Raw genomic sequence first — 19,281 nt, 5'->3', positions numbered from 1 at the left:
ATTGTGATAAAGTACATATAACATAATTTACCATCTTAACCATTTTGAAGTGTACATTTAAGTGGTACTAAGTACATTCACTAGGCAATAAGGAAGAAATCAATGAGCTAACAATGAAAGGATTGTGGATTTAGTTGTGAGACAAGTATGGCGTAGTGTCCTGGTCCCAATTCAAATACCGTGACCTGGGCTGGTGATGTCATCCCAGGTGCCTCATCTCTGAAAGTGGGAGGAGCACCAGTGACCTCGCAAGATTAGAATAGGAATTATACAGGAAGTTACAGATAAAGCACATGGCTCATGGTAGGTCCTCATACCCATTCGTTCCCTCTTGTCCCAGCTTCCCTTGGTGTTGGCTAGTGGACAACTTCCTTTCTAAAGCACCTCACATATTTACCACAGCCTGGCGGATGTCATTATTTCAAAGTCTTTGGCTGTTGAATAGTATACCGCACTATTATACATGGTTGGGTGCCTTGCATTCAAAGGCTTAAAAAACTCTAGCTCGTTTCTTTTCTTTGTCTTACTGAAAGTCTCAGTGGATGGCAACAATGTGAAATGACAGAGGCAGCAGGTTATCTATTCAGCAGAATTTGTAATAGCAAAAGCTGGAGACAACCCAAGTGTTCCTTTTATTGGTTGAATGAACTATTGTATGCAGCTATAAAAAGAAATGAAGACTATTTCTCTATACTTTGATGGACTATCTCCAAGGTGGAGAAATGCGTGTTTAGTATGCCACCATTGGTCTCAGGAAGGGGAGATATCTAGATATCTCTCTCTCTCTCTCTCTCTCTCTCTCTCTCTCTATATATATATATATATATATATATATATATATATTTGGGGGGATTTTATTTGTTGAAAAATTGAAGTCTAAAAAAATCATTACCAATGAGATGAAGAAGGGAGGAAAAAAGTGTAGGAAAAGGGATAGAATTCAAACTTTTAATATTATATGTTGTTTTACAAACTTGACTTTTGCATCACGGAAATATTTTACTTAAGTATAAAACTGAATGGATTTTTAAATCTCTGTAAAAACAAACATAACTAAGCAAATGAATCTACATGTAAAACCACATGGAGAGGAGTGATTCCAAATTTCTCCAAACACAAGGATTTGATGACACGTTCATAGAGGGAAATACTACGAGGATGAAGAAAGCTTAAAAAAATCTTAAGCCCTGGCCGGTGTGGCTCAGTTGGTTCGGTGTCGTTCATCCATGCACCAAAAAGTTCCCGGGTTTGATTCCCAGTCAGGGCACATGTCTGAGTTGTGGGCTCGATCCCTAGTTGGGGATGTGCAAGCGGCAGCCAATGGATGTCTTGCTTTCACATCGATGTTTCTCTCTCTGTCCTTCCCTTGGCCTTCCTCTCTCTCTAAAAATCAATATAAAGCCTTTAAAAATAATCTTAAAACTGTTTACAACCATCCTACTGCAGCTGGTATTGTTTGTGGAATTACCACTTAGACTACTGTATGCGGACAGAGGAGAACGCCAATGAGCGTTTGCGTAGGTGTCACTGAGAACTGGAATTTAGGGGAGGGGAAAAGGAGGTTCAGATGTAAGATAGATGAGGTTAAGTCAGAGCACATGTCCTGCCTGTGAAGTGAGTGGCCCTGTGAGCGCATGATCTGGATGTATATCTCCCAGCTCCGCCCCCCGGAGTGAAGGTGGAGAGACAGAACCCCACAGCAACAAGCACTCCCAGGGTCCAGATTGGGTTTCAAAATACCAATTCCTACCAAAATCACATGGCTGAAACCTAGGGGAGAAAATGTGCAAGCCGGGAACATCTTTTCACACCAGGAAGCAAGGAGATTACCAGTACCTACTGAGCTTATGTCGCAAGACTCCGAAGTTTACAGGGCGTTTGACGCCAAGCTGTGGCTCTTACCCCTACACTCTATACGTGACCTCATTCAGCTGCTGTCTAACTCCTGATAGATAACTATTATCTATTAAATGACAGCTCTGGGAGCTTGAGTCTCTCAGGGTCCCCTTTCTTCCAGTGGCATTGCCGGGACTCAGATTTAAGAATATATGGTCCCGAGACTGAGTCTTCCTCTCCAAGCCGCATAATCCCACTGCCTGTCTGCATCAGGCCCAGGAGTGAGTGAGCGCCTGGAGACATGACCTCAGTAGTCCCTGCCCCCAGGTGTGGCTTCCTCGGCCATAAATGGAGATGTGAGGCAAAGCCCAAACCTCCTGCTGCAGGTGAATGAGGCTGAGGTGAGAGATGTGGGATGCCTGCTCTCTCTGCCCAACCTTCAAAGCATTCTCCTGCCTGGAGGAGGAGGAAGGGTTGGGCATATCGCTTTCACATACGTGTAAGATGGCATTCTCCAACTATTCAGCTATTATATGTTGGAATGTTAGAAAGGGACTGAGGAAGGGGTATGACAGGGCACCCAGTCACGCCTTAAGGTGGCGGAGGAGACAGGAACATCTTTCTTATTGCGGATCGAGGCCCCCCGCTTGGAACTTGCTCTCTCTGAGGGTTTTCACTTGTCGCCTTAAATCCTGGCTGACGGAGTGCGTATGGTGTTCATAGAATTGCCCTGCCTGACTGTGTCTCCGTAGCCCCCCAGTGGGTTGCCACTTGCATGTCAGCCCCGGGAGTGGTCCCCCGCAACCAGAATCCACTGGGACGTGGCAGACACGATCCAGCTCTCACAGACAGCCCAGTCCGGGAGAGCTAAATATAGGGATTCTGGGAATGGCTAGACTTTGACATTTGGCTTATGGTTTCACCATCAAACCAGCTAAAATTGAAAAACAAGTCGGAGTCTTATGGCAGGGATGGACCCCCTGCCCTTCCCCCCCTCCCCCCCACACCATTGTGTTGCTATGCACACACGTCCTCTCTGTTCTCCTTCAGCTGAGGAAGTGGGAAGGGTGGGCTCGGGAGGCGGGGCTGGGCTGGAAGTCTGCTTCTCTTGCTTCCTTCATCTGTGAAGCGGGATTGACAGTCACTGCCATCGCAGGGCGCGGGCGCTTGAGTGAATGCGAAGTGGAGGTAAGAGCCAGGCACTTAGTAGGAACTCGGTACCTGTGAACGCTTCCCCCCTTGTGTTGCTCCCCAAGCTTATATCGCTCTTTCCTCCCCCTTGACTGCACTTCACCACCCCCTTTACGGCAAACAGCTCTAGGTTCTTGAGGTTTGGGCTGTTTCATCCCTGGCATCTCAGGGTTCGTTGCCTCCCCGTTCCCATGGTGATTTCTCAGTGATCTGTTTCTATTTCTGCTTTAGCTGACGTCTTCCTGTTTTGTTTTGTTTTATTTTGCTTTCTGGTTACTTTTTTGGAAGTGTGCACAGACCAAGAAAAGACGGACAGGAGTCCAGAGGGGAGCATGGGCCGGCAGGGTGTGGCTCTACGGGGGTTGGGAATCTCCCAGGGATGACATTACCGCGTCCATGGTCTCGGTTTGCATGGAGAAGTTCTACGGGGACAGCAGGTGACACCAGGTGAAGCCTGCTGAGATGCTCCCATGCAGAATATCTTCTCGCTCCTCCGACTCTTGAGGTCCTTGGACAGCCTGTTCTCAACTCGGCACATGCCCCATGGCATTATTTGGGGCTGCTCTCCTCCGAGAGATTGGAACCTTGGGGCCAGGGATGGGGTTCTGGACAGAGCTATGCACAGTGCCCCCCAGACCCTGGCAGAGGAGAGGCTCAGAGGGAAGTGGCATCATTCGGGTAGGCGCTTTATCTACTCGGGACACATCAGTGACGAAGCACTTCCTATGGTTACGTAAGGCCATGAGCAAAACGCTGCCCAATAATAAGGAAATGATTCTTCCAAATGCCCTGCTTAGGTGTCCCTACCTTTTTAGAAATGAGGAAACTGAGACTCAGGGAGATAAGCAACACGCCCAAGGCCACCAGCTGCCGAGAGGCAGAGGCGGGGTTGGAACCCCGGCTCAGCTGGTCTGGCACCCAAGTGTCTGCATGCACAGCTCTGATAGTCACAATTTCATCCAGGCCACGGAACTGGGAGAGAGCCGTTTCCCTCAAGCAGAAATCAAAAGCTCTGTGTTTGTCTGTTTGTTTTGTTTTAAGGACAATGGTCTCTTTGAAAGAGCTATCCTGAAGCCGTATTGTTTACCATCTTCTCCAGCTTCGTGTTTTATGAAGTGGCCTATATTAGAAATTGATTTGTTGGGAATCACAGCTTGCTGCGAGCAGCTACTAGTCATGTGCTGCAAAGAAGAGCCAGCTTTACGACAGCGGGAGATGCCAGGCAACCAAAGGCAGGCCGAGCAGAAGGTCAGATTACCTGCTGTCCGTGGTAGAACACAGCGAGGAGGAACATGGCCATCAGCAGCAGCGACGCCTCCTTGGTCCCCAGGAAATCTCTGTTGGAAGAAGAAATGCAAATGGCAACCATGAAGGGACTTCAGGGACACGCGATAGGAAACTGAGGCTCAGAAAGGAGCAGCATTAAAAGAAAGAGCACCTGCTAGTTCATAGAGGCAGCTGGGGGTGGAGGGTTCCACTTAGGCTAATTCAGAAATCCGTTGGCCCCCAAGGGCACGAGGTCTCTTAGGTCACACCTGGGGGAAGCCTGTGGAGTCTAGCACTCAGACAGTGCGCTCACATGTATAATGATGTCGTCTCTCTCAGATGCAGAGACAGACTGGTGGCTGCCAGAGCGGGGAGGGGCTGGGGACTGAGTGTAAAAGCTGAAGAGATTGAGAAGTGCACATTGGTAGTTGTAGAATAGCCATGGGGATGTAAAGTACAGCCTAAGGAATAGAGTCAATAATACTTTAGTAACTGTGTGTGATGCCAGGTGGGTACTGGAAATATCGGGGGGTGGGGAACACTTGGTAAAGTATCTGATTATCTAACCACTGTGCTGTACACCTGAAACTAATCCCCAAAAATATTGAAAAAAAATATCTTCTATTTGCGGGACACTTTTTCTACATTTCAAAGAGCCCTTAGACTTTCTGGTCACAAAAATGCACACGAAGACTTTTCTTAGAAGTCATCCCGTTTAAGAGGCAGGTGGGGTGGTTGCTCCCTGCCGCTCCCTGTCCTCAGCGCTGTAGGAATCACACTTAGATTCTTCCATCGGTTGTGTCAAAGGGACACTGTTTGATTCTGTCAATTCTGAAATTCTTACATCTGTTCTCTGAGTTGGGCACTCTTGTTACCCCCATTTCAAGCCCTGTGTCCTTCAGTAAAGGCTTTGTTCCATGTGTCATTGTGTCAGCTCTCACACTCCATCCAGTCCTTCCTGAGGCACAAGCTGCTGGTCGCTGACCGGCCTCTCCCGGCTCTCAAGAGGAGCAAGCTGGAGGGCAGCTGAAGACGGCCAGCAGCCAGTGTACACTTACACGCTGACCTGACCTTCAGCCATCAAAGAAATTCAGAAGGCAGCCAGGGAATCTCTTGTTTGATTCCAAATGTTCCTCTCTTTCATTTCGGCACCATATGAAGCCTTTCTCAGGACAACCTCGGCCAGGAGGCAAAGAGTTTGGTGGAGCTTTGCATGTGGGCACAGGTGTCTTGTGGAAATGAATAGTCCCCCCAACAGGCTTCCACTGGCTGAAGAAGAAAACACCAAATAAAAATGCTCAAGGCAAGTCATCTTAATAGGAGATTTTTTTCAATATTATTTTGTATTAGTTTTAGGTGCACAGCATAGTGTTTAGACAATCATATACTCTACAAAGTGACCCCCAACCGATATTTCCAGTACCTACCATGCACTATCATAGTTATTAAGGTATTATTGACAGTATTAGAGACCTGCTGCATGAAATTTGTTCACTGGAGTGGGGGGTGGGATTCCCTCAGCCTGGCCTATGCCCTCTTGCAGTCCGGGACCCCTTGGGGGTGTCCACCTGCCAGCTTGTGGCTGGATGGCCTTCTGCTGCTGCACGGCCTGCTGCTTCACAGCCTGCTGCTTGAGCATCAGCAGCTGCTGCATGTGCACGGGCTGGGCCATCATGGTTTGTCCTGCGAACACCGAGTGGGTGAGTCAAGCGCAGAGGCAGGCTCAACCTGAGTTCTCTGTGCTTCCCTGAGTCACTGAGTTGTTCAGACTGACTGCCTTCTACAGAGAACAGCACCAGGATAGGGCCTAAGCCGGCAGTTGGACATCCCTGTCGCAGTCCGGGACCCCTTGGGGAATGGAGCAGTGCGCCAAGCAGCAGGTGGCCAGGGAGGAGCCCGGATTGGGGTGGGTGCCGTGCTACTTGTGCTCATCTTGGCCACAGCACCTGCTGCTGCAGCTTGCCCCTCAGTAGTTCTGCCACGGCGTTGGGAGAGGCTCTTGCTATGGCAGCTGCACTCGCCAGCCGTGAGCCCAGCTTCTGGCTGAGCGGTGCTCCCCCTGTGGGAGCGCACTGACTACCAGGGGGCAGCTCCTGCATTGAGCGCCTTCCCCCTCATGGTCAGTGTGCATCTTAGTGACCGGTTGTTCTGTCATAACGGTCACTTAGGCTTTTATATTTATAGGTAGATTGCCTATGCTGTACTTTACATCTGTGGATGTTGTGACTTGCTTCCCATCACCTCCTGTTTTATCCCCCAGGTTTCTCCATCTCAGGCAATTGCCCCCTCATCATTCACCCAGGTGCTTGAGCCAAAACCAAAAAATAAAACTGGGAGTCAGGCATCACCACTCCGTTATCCCAATCCTGTCCACTCTTCCACCAAAATATATCCTCAGTCCTCCCACTTCTCTCCCCCTCTTCCTCCATCACTTAAGTCCAGCCACCATGATTCCCAGTAGCCCCCTAATGTTACTGTCTACAATCTATTTTCTTACATGGCTGCCAGAATATTTATTATCACTAAAGCCAGATCACGTCACTCACTTGTTTTATCGCCTCCCAATCATGAGCACACAAAAACTGAGAACTCACTCAAAATAACTTAACTCTGGTGTGGCTCAGGGACATAATGGGGCCATGGTACACGAGATGCAGTGTTTAGAGGAAGTAGTGAGTGTTAATGTGGCTGCACCCAGGCGATGCCACCTTTCCCTTTTCTATTCTTGCTGGATGCCAGTTGGAGTAGCACAGGGCTCAGGAAATGGGGGCAGCTTCTAGCCAAGCTTTATGCTAAAAGACCCTCTGGCTTATACAGAGCCAGGCCCAGCTCAGTGCTCTACGTGGAACAGGTATATAGGGCTGGAAATATGCTCTCTCATGGGAGGTATTCAGATTTATGAATTTCTAGTTCCGTCTGCCTTTTTAAGAGATCAGATGCTAATAATAGATAATACTCATTATTGTGTTTCTTTTCTATAGCCCCAGCAAATCACATAATTATTGAGCATTTGCATGCCAGGGACATGCTGGGATACAGAAATGAAGAAGGCACATTGTCTTTGTGCTCAAAAGAGTCCACTAAAAAAGAATAGAGAATCAAACAGACAAATAATTTTGTAACATGATAGACTCCATAGTAGGAATACATCCTTGTTGCCATGGGAATGAATAGAATGTAGCTTAGGAGGACTCAAAAGCTCAGTCTTAAAGGATGGCAAGTCTTGGGAGGTCAGGGTGAGATGGGCTTTATAGGTACGGGACATATATCTTGCTTAGCTAGCGGTTGACAAGCCTCTAGAGTTAGGGTGAGAAGTAAATGTCAAATGCCAAGTTTGAGGCCATAGTCAGTGAGCAGGAGAAAGTGCTCAGATCTACTGGAGCTGTTCACTACCACCAGTGCTGAAGTAAAGAGGGTTGGACTGTGAACCCCATATTGTCATCCAGCATTTAGGACTAAGATTCATTCATTCATTCATCATTCATTTATTTCTTCACTCACAGTCACTACAGTGCTTATTTTGGGGGGAGCGATAGGGATATTTTAGTACCACTCTTTTCTCCATGTCACTTAATTCTTTGGCCCCTGAAGTTTGAGGACTCCTGAAAAATAATTAATGACATGAGCTTTGTACTCATGCAGACCCAGGTTCCAATCTCAGCTCTGTTAATGACCAGTTGTTTGACCTTGGACAAGACACTCTATACCTCTGAGCTTCAGTTCACTGCCCATTGTGAAAGACTGATAGCATTTACCTCCATAACTGGAGGAGTAAATGAGCAAGTCTTGGTGATGTGCTGGGCATGGTGCATGGCCCATGTCTCCCTCCCTCTCTCCACCCCATAAAGCTCCCAGCTCATGATCTTGCTCCTGGTAGTGGTGCTTTAAAAAATCACTGGTTCACCGGGCTTAGTTTGAATGGGAAATGTCATTTGTTCAGCTCCCCCTGAATGCAGCCCAAATTCCTGCTCTGCTGCCACTTCTAATATCCTTTTCTTTGTGATGCAGATGCTTTTTTAAGCCCGAGAATTTATCACTTAAAACATACTTTCAAGAGGAAACATAAATACCTCTTGAATCATTCTGAAAGCAGTGATGACTAGGTCAAATTCAGAAGAAAAGTAAAAGGAAATTATGAATGGTCTTTGAGTCTTTCTGATGTCCTTCAGATGGAAAAAATATGGTCTGAGTAGAGATTGCAGAAGATGCATAGTAAGTCAGCCAGGTCAAGGGACATCCAGAAAGAATTGTGATTTGAATTCAGAAGAAAAATATTTTTGTAGCTTCTATGGTTATAGGCTGAAATCATACAAAATTATGATACTTTGCTTGATATTAGGTGGTAGAGACTAAAACTAAGGACATTTTGAACTAATTTATTTGTATTAATAAAATATTTGAATTAATACTACCACCTCCCTATGTTAATAGAAAAGAACATAATTAAGTGAAAACACATGTGGGATAATGTCATTTTCAGGGCAATAACAATCTTTAGAGACATCAGATGTCTCATAAAAATTAGTATTTAATTTGAGTGTTTACTCATTATAGAAATATTTATGCCAATTGTAGTGAATTTGGAAGCTGATAAAAATTCACAAATAAAACAATAAAAATTGTCCTTAAGCCTACCATTCAGAGAAAACAATAGTTAATTAATATTTTGGGGTCCATTAAGTGAACAATGTCCACTATTATTAACATTGCTACAGTCAAATTATAATCAGAACCTACAAGTGTGGGATCTGTTAAAGGTGAAGGAGTCATAAATTATTAGGTTAAGAGGAGACCTGAGCTGTGATCAATCCAAACTTTAACTCAGTAATTAATCTGTAATTAATATAAACGATGGAACTGAAAACTAGAGATTTTGCCTAGACTTGTAAGCTAGAGAGCCCCTCAGCTGAGAAATACACTAATCTTCAAACGGTCCCCGGGTTTCCCTAACTCCACCTCCATCATTTTCCACAGGAAGTTGGGCACTTTCTGAACACGCGATGGCGGGCACTTACTCTCCACTGTGGTTCAGGTTGTCATAGCGCAGGAAGAGGCCTGAGTAGATGGTCTCGGTCAGCAGGGCGTAGATGGCGATCATAATGAGCAGCACGGCCAGCTTCAGGACAGAGTTGAGTCGGAGGAAAACCGCACAGGTCACCATGGCCAACACGCCCGTGAAGACGAAGTACTGGAAGCAGAGAATGTAGGTGGTCAGGCTCAGTGGGAAGGTGGGGGTTCACTCTCCCACTCACGGATGCCAGTAGGTCTCCTTGTACAGATGTTTGCCGAGCGTCTCCATTTGGAGGTCTCAGCCATCCTCAATTCAGCAGCTCCACATTGAACTCATCATTTCATTACCACGTCCCCAAGACTCTGTTCCCTGTTTTGGGGGGGACTTTACACACCATCCCTTAAGCCAGAAACCTTGATCTCATCTTTGTGCGTTCCTTTTCCCCACATTCCACAGCCAGGTCGTCCTAAGTTAGAATCCACTTCCTCCCTGGATCTCGCATCCAGCCAGCTTTCTCCTGCCACCTGCTTCTGTTTAGTTCTCACCTACAGTTTTGGAACAGTGTTCTGGCAGCTTTGCCTGCTTCCTGCCCCCAGGCCCCCCCGGATGCAGACCGTCATTCTACCCCATGTTTCTAAAGCACAGACCAGATCATGTCACTCCTTAACTTGAATCCCTTTTATTGCTCCCCATTCCTTCCAAGTCTCTTCTCCTTTCTGAACAGCAAAGCTCTCCAGGCCATCCTATAGCGGATGCCCTTGCACTTTCCGAGCCCCGATGTGTGGCCCAGCCTCATGCCGACCAGCTGTTCGCCTGCTCTCCCAGGCCTCAGTGCTCTGTACTCCCTGTGTGCTGTCTCTCAAATTTCATCCGGGCGACCGAGCCTAACTCCTCGACAAACTCAGTGTCCTCTCTCTGAGAAGCTTTCCTGCACATCTCCAGGTGCTGGATACGGCCTCATTCCTGCACAGCGCCCTTTCTAGCCCAGCGTAACATCTGTCACCTGTATTAGAAATGGCTGTTCAAATGGCCAGTTTAGAGCCACTCAATGGCTGGATGATTCCAGGGGCTCCCATCTATTAGTCTGCCCAGCCGGATTTCAGCTTCTGTAGGAAGCTCCTCAATCTATTTCTCTGACAGAAGTATCCCAATATCGCATTTGGGATGGTTGGTTTAGATTCTGACTATTCAGTGGGGAAAAAGAACCAGACCTGTGTCATCAAAGACCCACTTGGTGGTAGTACTTTGCTCTTTGTACATACTTTCTCTTATAATTTTCAAAACAACATCAGTCAAGATGAGAATCATAATTTCCACTTTGCAGGTGAAGAAACGGAGGCTCACAGAGCTTCAGTAAATTGTTTAACTTCTCTTAGCTAGAAAATGACACACGAACACCTCGATACGACCTGTCCTTGTAAAGGTGACTCTGGCAAGTACACTGGGCTTGGCCATTTCTAAAGTCCGTTCCTGTCTTGCTATACTCGGCTCTTTATAACAACTTGTCTTTTCCCTCCTACTACATGGAGAGGCTATTTCTGTATGAGCCAAGGAGGTAGGTAAGAATTTCCAGAAATTCCCTGAGAAACTACTGAACACATGTTTATTGACTCCTTAAAGCAGACTGACTCATTCATGTATACTTGTCAGAAATGTTGATATAAAACAATGTGGACAGCACCCTGACTGAGTTCCCAATGAGGGCGAAGGCCTCTGCCTTTAGGGTGCACGGGATGGACTCAGAAATGATCGACTGTCCCTGCTCTCAAGAAGCCCAGGGTCTGGGGCGTCCTTTATCCTCGTCTCTTCCTTTCCCAACCAACCCAGTTATGTCCTCATCTCAAATGGAGTGAATAAGCTTTCTTCACTTCTCCAAGGTCTTCCCTGGCCAGGTTTGCAGGGAACTCATTTTGACATGTTTGTGCAGGAAGCTGCGAGTGAAGTGAGCAGGTGAGAAGTTCATTCTCAAGTGTGTTTTCTCCATCCAGAGAAACTTCCAAGATCTTCTATTTTCCCAAATGGAGGAAAGAGGAGTAGATCCGAGGGTCCCAAGTTCATTGTTACTTGCATCACGTGAAGGGTTGCCCATGGCTTTGCCAATGCCAGTTATGCGTCACTTACTAGGTCAAAAGTCATCAAAATGATCATGCCCTTAAGCAAAACATTATTAAAAATTTTAAATGCAGTGAGTATTTATGGAGTGCCTGCTGTAGTCAAGGCATGGTGGTAGGTTCTGGGAATTCAAAGCTAAGAGGTAGCCAGGCCTAGTATGTGAAGCAGGCACGGAAATGCCAACGGTACTTCACTGTGGAAAATGTTCTGGCAGCAATGGGAGCTCATGTGATGGGGACATAGAGACAGGAGAAGTAAGAACTAAAATTATAATAGAAATAAAATAAATATTTATTGGGTATGCATTCTGTGCCAGGTCCTCCATGAATGACCTTATATACTTCATCTTAATTAATTTTTAAAATGGCCCAAGGACGGATGCTCGGGGTAATTCTTGCACACTGCCCAGCAAGGCCCTTCTGATGATGCTACACAATGTGCCTGAATTACAAGGTTTTTCAGTCTGGCTGGCAGGGAGAAAAACAACCCCTTTCCAGCACTGTGTGAGCCCCAGGCACGGATCCTTCCAGACGGCTCTCCCCCAAGCACCAGGTGGTTCCCTCACCTGCACTGGTGGAACCCTTTGTGGATCTCTGGGTTCCTCTGTGCAGCTCTCTTCCCTCTGTCCTGCAAACTCTAGCCCCTTGGCCTCCCCAGACTCTCAGCTCTGTCTTCCCAAATCAGGTGCCACCTGGCTTTCCCCAGCCTGAGCCACAGCCTGAAAGCTGGCCTACAGCAGCCACACAGCGCAGGAACCACAGGGCTCATTCCATGGGCTTCCGGCTTCTCTGGGGTCACTGTCTGATGCCCAGTTTGTTTGCTTTTAGTAGTTTCAGGTTCGAAGGTAAAATATCTCTCTGCTACTTCATTTGAAATAGACCTCCCCCCCTTCTACTTTATGCATTTTATTTTTTTTTTTAAATTTATCTTTATTGTTGAAAGTAATACAGATGTACCCTTTTCCCCCCATTGTCCCCTTCTAGCTGCCCCCCCCTCCGCCCCCGGCCCCAGGCCTTCACTACACTATTGTCTGTGTCCATAGGTTATGCATATATGCATACAAGTTCTTTGGTTGATCTCTTCCCACCCACTCACCCCCTCCTTCCCCCTGAGATTCGACAGTCTGTTCCATGCTTCTATGTCTCTGGATCTATTTTGTTCATCAGTTTATTTTGTTCATTAGATTCCACATATGAGTGAGATCATGTGATACTTATCTTTCTCTGACTGGCTTATTTCGTGTTTTTTCTGTGTGTGTGTGTGTGTGTGTGTGTGTGTGTGTGTGTGTGTTTAGAAGAATTACTAAGCACACACTGTGGGCTCTGTCCCTTGAGTAATCTTGAATAACTATAAATATTGTCAGTTGTCCTCAAAGCAGTTTATAAATGTGACGGGCTGGGAAGAATGTTCTAGGCAGATAAACACATTGCAGAAAGGACGAGTGTGAGTTCGAAGATGATGCCAGAGGGTCTGTGAAATGGCAGGAAGAGGTCTGAAGGGACTGGGTCCTCCAGAGAATGCCTTTTGGCAAAGGGGGGGTTAAAGGCTGGGTGGGACCCAAAAGGATGGGAAGGAAATGGGAGAAAAGCACCAGGATGAGAAGACACAGGTAATTACACTCCCGGGGGCCCTTTAAAAGGACAGACAGCTCCGAATGCTCTCGCAATATAGTTAGCTGTTTATCCGGATCTGCCGGAGCCTGTAATCAAGGGCCTGCTTTCTAAGATGGTCTTCCCGTCAAACCGCCTGAGAACTGCCTTCAGGCGCCTGAGATAATGACATGGTGGGTTTGTGCATGTGATTTGCATTCACTTTGCAGACCTGTGTCTCTCTGCTGTCCCCTCGGCTACTTCTCCACTCACAGTTGGCACATGGCTTTCTTGGCTGTCATTTCCTGCATCTTCACTTCTTTTTCAGTAATTGGCAAGCTACAGTTCAGAACGAAATTCTACTTTGCACTATAATTGTAACAACCTCTTTTGTTTATATCACATCATCCAGTTTAATAATGCGCCTTTGGACTGAGTATCATTTCTCATGGGATCAGAGGTCAGAGACAAAGATGCGGAAACGGTGCTCAGAGAGAAGAAGCAGTTTGCTTGGGGACACACTTGTGAGGAGTGGGAAGGGGTGTGTAGATGAAGCCTTTTAGGGGGTCTGAATGTCTGATTCCTTCCAGTTTGCTAGACAAATCCTTAGGTAGGGAGCCACGGCCACAGACATCAGGATGGCAAGTGGTGGGGCAAACTGGTCGTCATAGTAGCTGGGGATGGACACAGCCCAGCTGCCCATCTTTTTGACCAGTGGGATTCCTGCACCAGAGAGAGATCAGTAACTGGCATCAGTATATGGTCTCTAAAGAGCCAGGCCGTAAATATTGTTGGCCTAGTGGACCACACCATCTCTGTTGTGATTACTCAACTCTGCCATTGTCCTATAGAAGCAGCCATAGAAAATTGGTAAGAAATGGGTGCGGCTGCGCCCATTTGTAAATTTTATTTACAGAACAGGTGGCTGGCAGAGTCTGGCCTGTGGGCATAGTTTGCTGACCCTGAACAAGGTGATTCTTTGGTTGTGGGAGGACAGTATGAAACTCTGATTTGTTTATTTTATCTCACTTTTTAACATTCTTGTTTTTGAGTATGTTTCATAGTGCACATGATATGTCAGCACTGATACGGGTGTGTCACTTGTAGTAAACATGTATGGGCAGTGCAGGCTCAGAAGCTTGTACTAGAGGTGATAAATCAATCACAGCTGACATTTAATGAGCAGATCCTTTGGGTCAGGCGTTGCTCTAAACATGTTACATGCATGAATTTACTTAATCCTCACAGCCACCCATGAGGAAGGGACTACTTTTACCCTCCCTTTACAGATAAAGAAACTGAGGCACAGAGATGAAGCTCTGTGATCCAAAAGCCTACGCACATGAGTGCTGTGGTCCTGAGTTTGGGAGTTCAGGTTTGGGGCCCAGAGTATGTAGTGTTGGTTTAGAACAGGGGTGAGGAACATCTGGCCGAAGGACCATATAAGGCCCACAAAATCATTTGGTCTGGCCCTGCCAAGGCATTAGGATTGAGTTAATTAAATGTTTAACCAAATATAGCAAGCTGATTTTTAAGTTCATAATTTTGTATGGCTTGCAAATGATGTTATAATATCCATATGGCCCTTGACAGAGAAAAGGTCCCCCTCCCCCACTGCTGGTCTAGAATGACACGGAAGCCCAGATTAAATAGTTCATGAACATCCACTCATGTCAGACGTCATGTTAGAAGCGCAGCATTTGCTAGCTCCTCTAGGTAGTCGCCATGAGAACGTGCTGTTCCTTAACTCCACAATAGCCACGTGAAGAAGCTATTATTTTTCCCACTATACAGACAAGGAAGCTGAGGTTCAGAGAGAGTAAGAATTGATTCAAGATTCCTCTGCTAGCAAGTGAAGAGGCTCTGTTGGGAGCGAAATCCAGCTTCTGCCTAGCTCTAAATATCCGACTCTTGGCCAACTCACTGCCTCTTGGGTCCCTCCTTAAGTCCTCCAAATTCTTGGGGTGTTGGTGTCCCAAGGAGTCCATAACATCAGAGCTCACTCATTACTTGGTGGAGGGAGTCCCAGAGCACGTGGTCTGTCCTGTGCAGCCTGAACTTCCTTAACATGAGCCTAGTTCTTCCCTAGGGATTGAGCCTGGGTTCAGACGTATGGGCTCAGGATATGCCAGACATGGTTTGCATTGCAGTAGCGAGTCTTGATAACTGAGATAGGAAGAGGAGGATGAAAAGAAGGAAGGACGGAAAGGAGTGAGGAAGAATGGGAGTCAGGCAGGATTGGCACTGAGCAAGGTACTTTCTAAGCTTTCGTTTCATTATCTATAAAGTGGAGATGGTCACAGCCTCTACCCCAGACATCGTGACTCAATGATGTTCTGCATATCAAGTAGATAGATGCTCTGCACCTGGGGAGCGGGGCGAGGCATTCTCTCCTTTGCAGACATTTCTCACACCCATTCTGGGGCCTAGGTGAGACACAGAGAGCCTTTCCTCCACCCACATGGTGGAGAGAGTCTGAGAGAACAAGAGTCCACTCAGCGTCCTGAGAGTATGGCATTGGCTGGGCTCTGCTGGGACCCCCAGCTATCCTCCCTCTCGGCCCAGGACTTCTGTCCTAATGTGTAAAGGTCTGTACTTTGCCCGGCCCCGTAGGTTGACCCTGATACCCAAGACCACACCAGTGGCTCTGTCACCAAGAGAGGGTCAGACTTATATTACGATGGTGGGTGTGATGTCGGGACACCTCCTGACCCTGTCTACACCTCCATGCACTGTCTACACCACTTTTATTTAAGTTTAGTTGTGTTCTGCTTTTGTGAGTCACTAGCTCCTTCTTCCTCTCTCCCTCCCTTCCTTCCTCCCTTCCTTCCTTCCTTTGTTCCTTCTTTCCTCCCCTTCCCTTTCTTCCTTCCTTTCTTCTTCCTCCTTCTTCCTCCCTCCCTTCTTTCCTCCCTCCCTTCTTTCCTCCCTCCCTCCCTTTCTTTCTTTCCTTCCTTTTTTCCCTACTTTCTCTGCTCCTTTCCTTCTATCTCCCTCCCTCCCTCCCTCCCTTCCTTCCTTCCTTCCTTCCTTCCTTCCTTCCTTCCTTCCATCCATCCATCCATCCATCCATCTTTCCAGCTTTCCTTTTCCAATAGAGCAAACACCCTTTGAGCAATAACTCTGTGCTCTGTCTTCTATTAATGACCAGGCACCTCTGCTTTAGGATCTTAAGATGAGTCGGTGGAAATGAATAAGGGAGGAGGAGACAGAGGGGAAGAGAGAAATGAGTAGAGGGAAAGGTGAAGAGGGAAGACATGGAGGAGAAGGAAGAGGAAGAGAGACATGGGGAAAGGGCAGCAATGGGAAAGAGGTGGAGGAGGGAGCAGGAAGAGAAAGGGGACAGCAGAGGAGACAAGGAGAGAAGGGAAGGCAGAGAAGGGGAAGAAGGACAAAGAAGGAGGAAGAGGCAGAAGAAGGAAACAGGCCTCCGGGTGCCCTTGGAGGCCCTTCCCCAGTCCTGCTTGGTTGGAGCTGGTGGAGATGTCTAGGCCCAGGTCTTGCCCAGGGGGCTTGTGAATAAATACCTCTGGGTAGGAGCAGATATCTGTAAACACAGCTGAGGAATTGAAAGTCAGGTTCTTCAAGGGTATCGACTTGTCAAAATCACACCACAGCTGCGGATTAAAAAAAAAAAAAGAACAACAACAAAAAAACAAAAAACACAGGAACAACAAAGTCAGTGTGAGTGCTGGAAAAGGCGTCCTGTGCTATGGGCGCTGGGCTTCAGCAAGAGCCTGGGGCGGACCAGGCCCGAGGGGCATCACGGTGCCTGGCAGTGCCAGCGGGGTCTTCTCTTTCACTTTACAGAAGGCACTGGCTCAGAAGGGCATTGGCAACCCAGTGAGGACAGCGGGGAAGACTGCTCTGTGGCCCCATCACGGAGGGTCACCGGAGTGTGCCCGGGGCTCAGAAGAGAGCAGCTGGATGGCAGGAGGCCTGGGTGTGCTCACAGCCTGTCTCCACCTCAGCAGCTGGGACCCGAGGGGCACACGTTCCGTACAGACTCTTAGCACCGGGGTGGTGGGAAATTCGGAGCCCAGACATTTTGCAGGTGATGTTCATGGCGCTCAGAAAAGAACAGCTACCATTGGCTGAATACCTCCTCTGTGCCAGACACTTTGTACAAAAACTCCCTCACAATCCCCGTGTGATGCTGCTGCTCTTTTTATCCCCATTTACAACTGAAAAATAGGAAACTGTGAGAAGGAAAGTAACTTGTCCAGGGTCACCGAGCTGATAAGCGGTGGAGCTTAGATTTGAACGCAGGTCTATCTGACTCCAACGCCTCAGAACCTCCACCCACACCACTGTGGCATGGCTGGCCCCAAGGGTAACCCTGACCTTGAGTCTCTGGACTGATTGCCCAATTCTGCACCCCAGAGGTATCTGATTGGTCAAGACTAAGGTCCCAGCTACAACTCCGCATGCTGTGATCAATGGTCCTGTGCACGTCCACGTTCAAGTACCACAATCTCACATCAAATACTCATGTGACGCTGAGTTTAATTAGACTATGATTCCCCTTTTCTTTATCCCATCAAGTCCTTTACTTCAAGGCCGGCCGTAGAGCTTGAGCAGCATAGACTCTAAGTAAATACTAGGCCAACTTGCACAATACATTTCAGGTCATATAATCCTCTACTCATGTTCCTCATTCCTCTGTCTCCTCCTCGCCTATTCATTTCCCCCAGCTCATCTTAAAATCCTAAAGCAGGTGTGTCCATGCCTGAACTCCTGGATGCCCTCCTCAGACTCAAGGGGCCTGGTGATGGTTTCAGCCACCAGATGACGCCTCCACTAGCCTCTCTCCACATGCCAAGTTCAAACCCTGGGATCAGACAAACCACTCCTACCCTCCTCTCGGTCCCTAAGTCATAGACAATGCAGGCTGCTTGTATTTACACAGACAATGCTTACAGCTATCGTTACCATTCTAGAGAGAAAATGAAATCATTGACACATGGGTCACCAAACTAAAAACAATGATAAATATGGCAGTTGGAGATTCATTGGAGTTCGATGTGTCACATCCAATAGGAGCTTTTAGAAAACCACAGGCAAGATGCTTAACCTTCCTGAGATGCGGTTTCCTCATCCATTAGGTGGGAACGGTAATACCTACCTGCAGCCCACAGTGGATGCTCAGTAAACGACAGCTACTGATCCCCATGGCCCCGCTCCCACCCCCAGAGATACCAGTCAGCAGATGAGAATGAGCATGAGTCATGGAGTCAGACAGACCGTATTAACAAGTTATTTCATGTCTCTGAGCCTCAGTTTCCTCAGCCATAAAGTGGGGATAATGAGACTTACCTCACGGGGTTTAGTGAGGATTAAATATGAAAACCGCACTGTGCACGGCTCCTCCGTCAGTGCATGGCACACAGCAGGGGGTACTTCCTACACGGTGCCTGACTGACCACTGCCGTCGAGTAGCCAGTGACAGGGCAGGAACTGCAGGGAGGCTGGAGGCCTTTGCAGCACAAAACTTCTCCCACTGGAACTGCCCAGTGAAATGCCCGGTTCTGGCAGTAGCCGCACCGTGGTGCTCTGTCCCTAAGCTTGGGGCTGGACCAGGCACGTGAAGGTAACTGGTGTGGAGGGAGGCAACGCAAGACGCTGCAGCAGCTCCACAAACCCTGGGCGCCCGAGAGCATCCCGGACACTGGAGGGGGGCGGGCCTGGGATGCTTACGATATTGAGGATGGCGCCCAGGAAATTGATCAGGATGGATGCGAAGATGATGACGTTCCGGGCCAAATAGGTCTCGTTGATCCAGCAGCAAGTCTTCCGCAGGACGAGTGGTAAACACTTGTAATCCTCCGCCGTGGTGATGAGGACCAGAGCCGCATGCAGCATGATCAGGATGGAGAACTGGATGGCCATTGGCATAGCCCTGCAGGGAAACACAGCTGGGTCACATGGCTTCCATCCTCTTATTTCCCATTGGCTGGGTGATGCTGACAGTCACATGCATGATCGCCCTTCCCACCCCTTGGTTCCAATAATTCCTCTAAATCTCTACTTGTTTTTAGAAACAGGCTATGGCAGGAAACATTTATTGTATCCATTCTTTTTTAAAAATATATTTTCATTGATTTCAGAGAGATAGGAAGAGATAGAAACATCAATGACAAGAGAGAACCATTAATTAGCTGCCTCCTGCACACCCCCACACTGAGGATTGAGCAGGCAACCTGGGCATGTGCCCTGACCAGGAATCCAACCCTGACTTCCTGGTTCATAGGTCAGCGCTCAGCCACTAAGTCATGC

The 19,281-nt window shown here is 47.6% G+C and overlaps 1 protein-coding gene across 3 annotated transcripts in view; it reads right to left on the bottom strand.

Moving 5' to 3' along the window:
* ADCY8 (adenylate cyclase 8) overlaps positions 1–19,281 on the bottom strand; it is a 132,125-nt gene that overhangs the window by 13,418 nt on the left and 99,426 nt on the right. For 2 of the 3 annotated variants that reach the window (XM_006093291.3, XM_014459675.2), the window contains 4 exons: positions 18,703–18,904; positions 16,533–16,622; positions 9,309–9,481; positions 4,286–4,364 (listed from right to left, as the gene is read on the bottom strand). In XM_006093291.3, the coding sequence (XP_006093353.3) occupies positions 4,286–4,364; positions 9,309–9,481; positions 16,533–16,622; positions 18,703–18,904 (544 nt within the window). The remainder of the gene's footprint in view (positions 1–4,285; positions 4,365–9,308; positions 9,482–16,532; positions 16,623–18,702; positions 18,905–19,281) is intronic. The other variant, XM_006093292.3, reaches the window with a different exon arrangement.

The sequence above is a fragment of the Myotis lucifugus genome, unplaced genomic scaffold (assembly GCF_000147115.1).
Source record: "Myotis lucifugus unplaced genomic scaffold, Myoluc2.0 scaffold_113, whole genome shotgun sequence".
NCBI classification, from domain to species: domain Eukaryota; kingdom Metazoa; phylum Chordata; class Mammalia; order Chiroptera; family Vespertilionidae; genus Myotis; species Myotis lucifugus.
The sequence above is the reverse complement of the archived record's forward strand: the minus strand, read 5'-3'. Positions and strand labels throughout refer to the sequence as shown.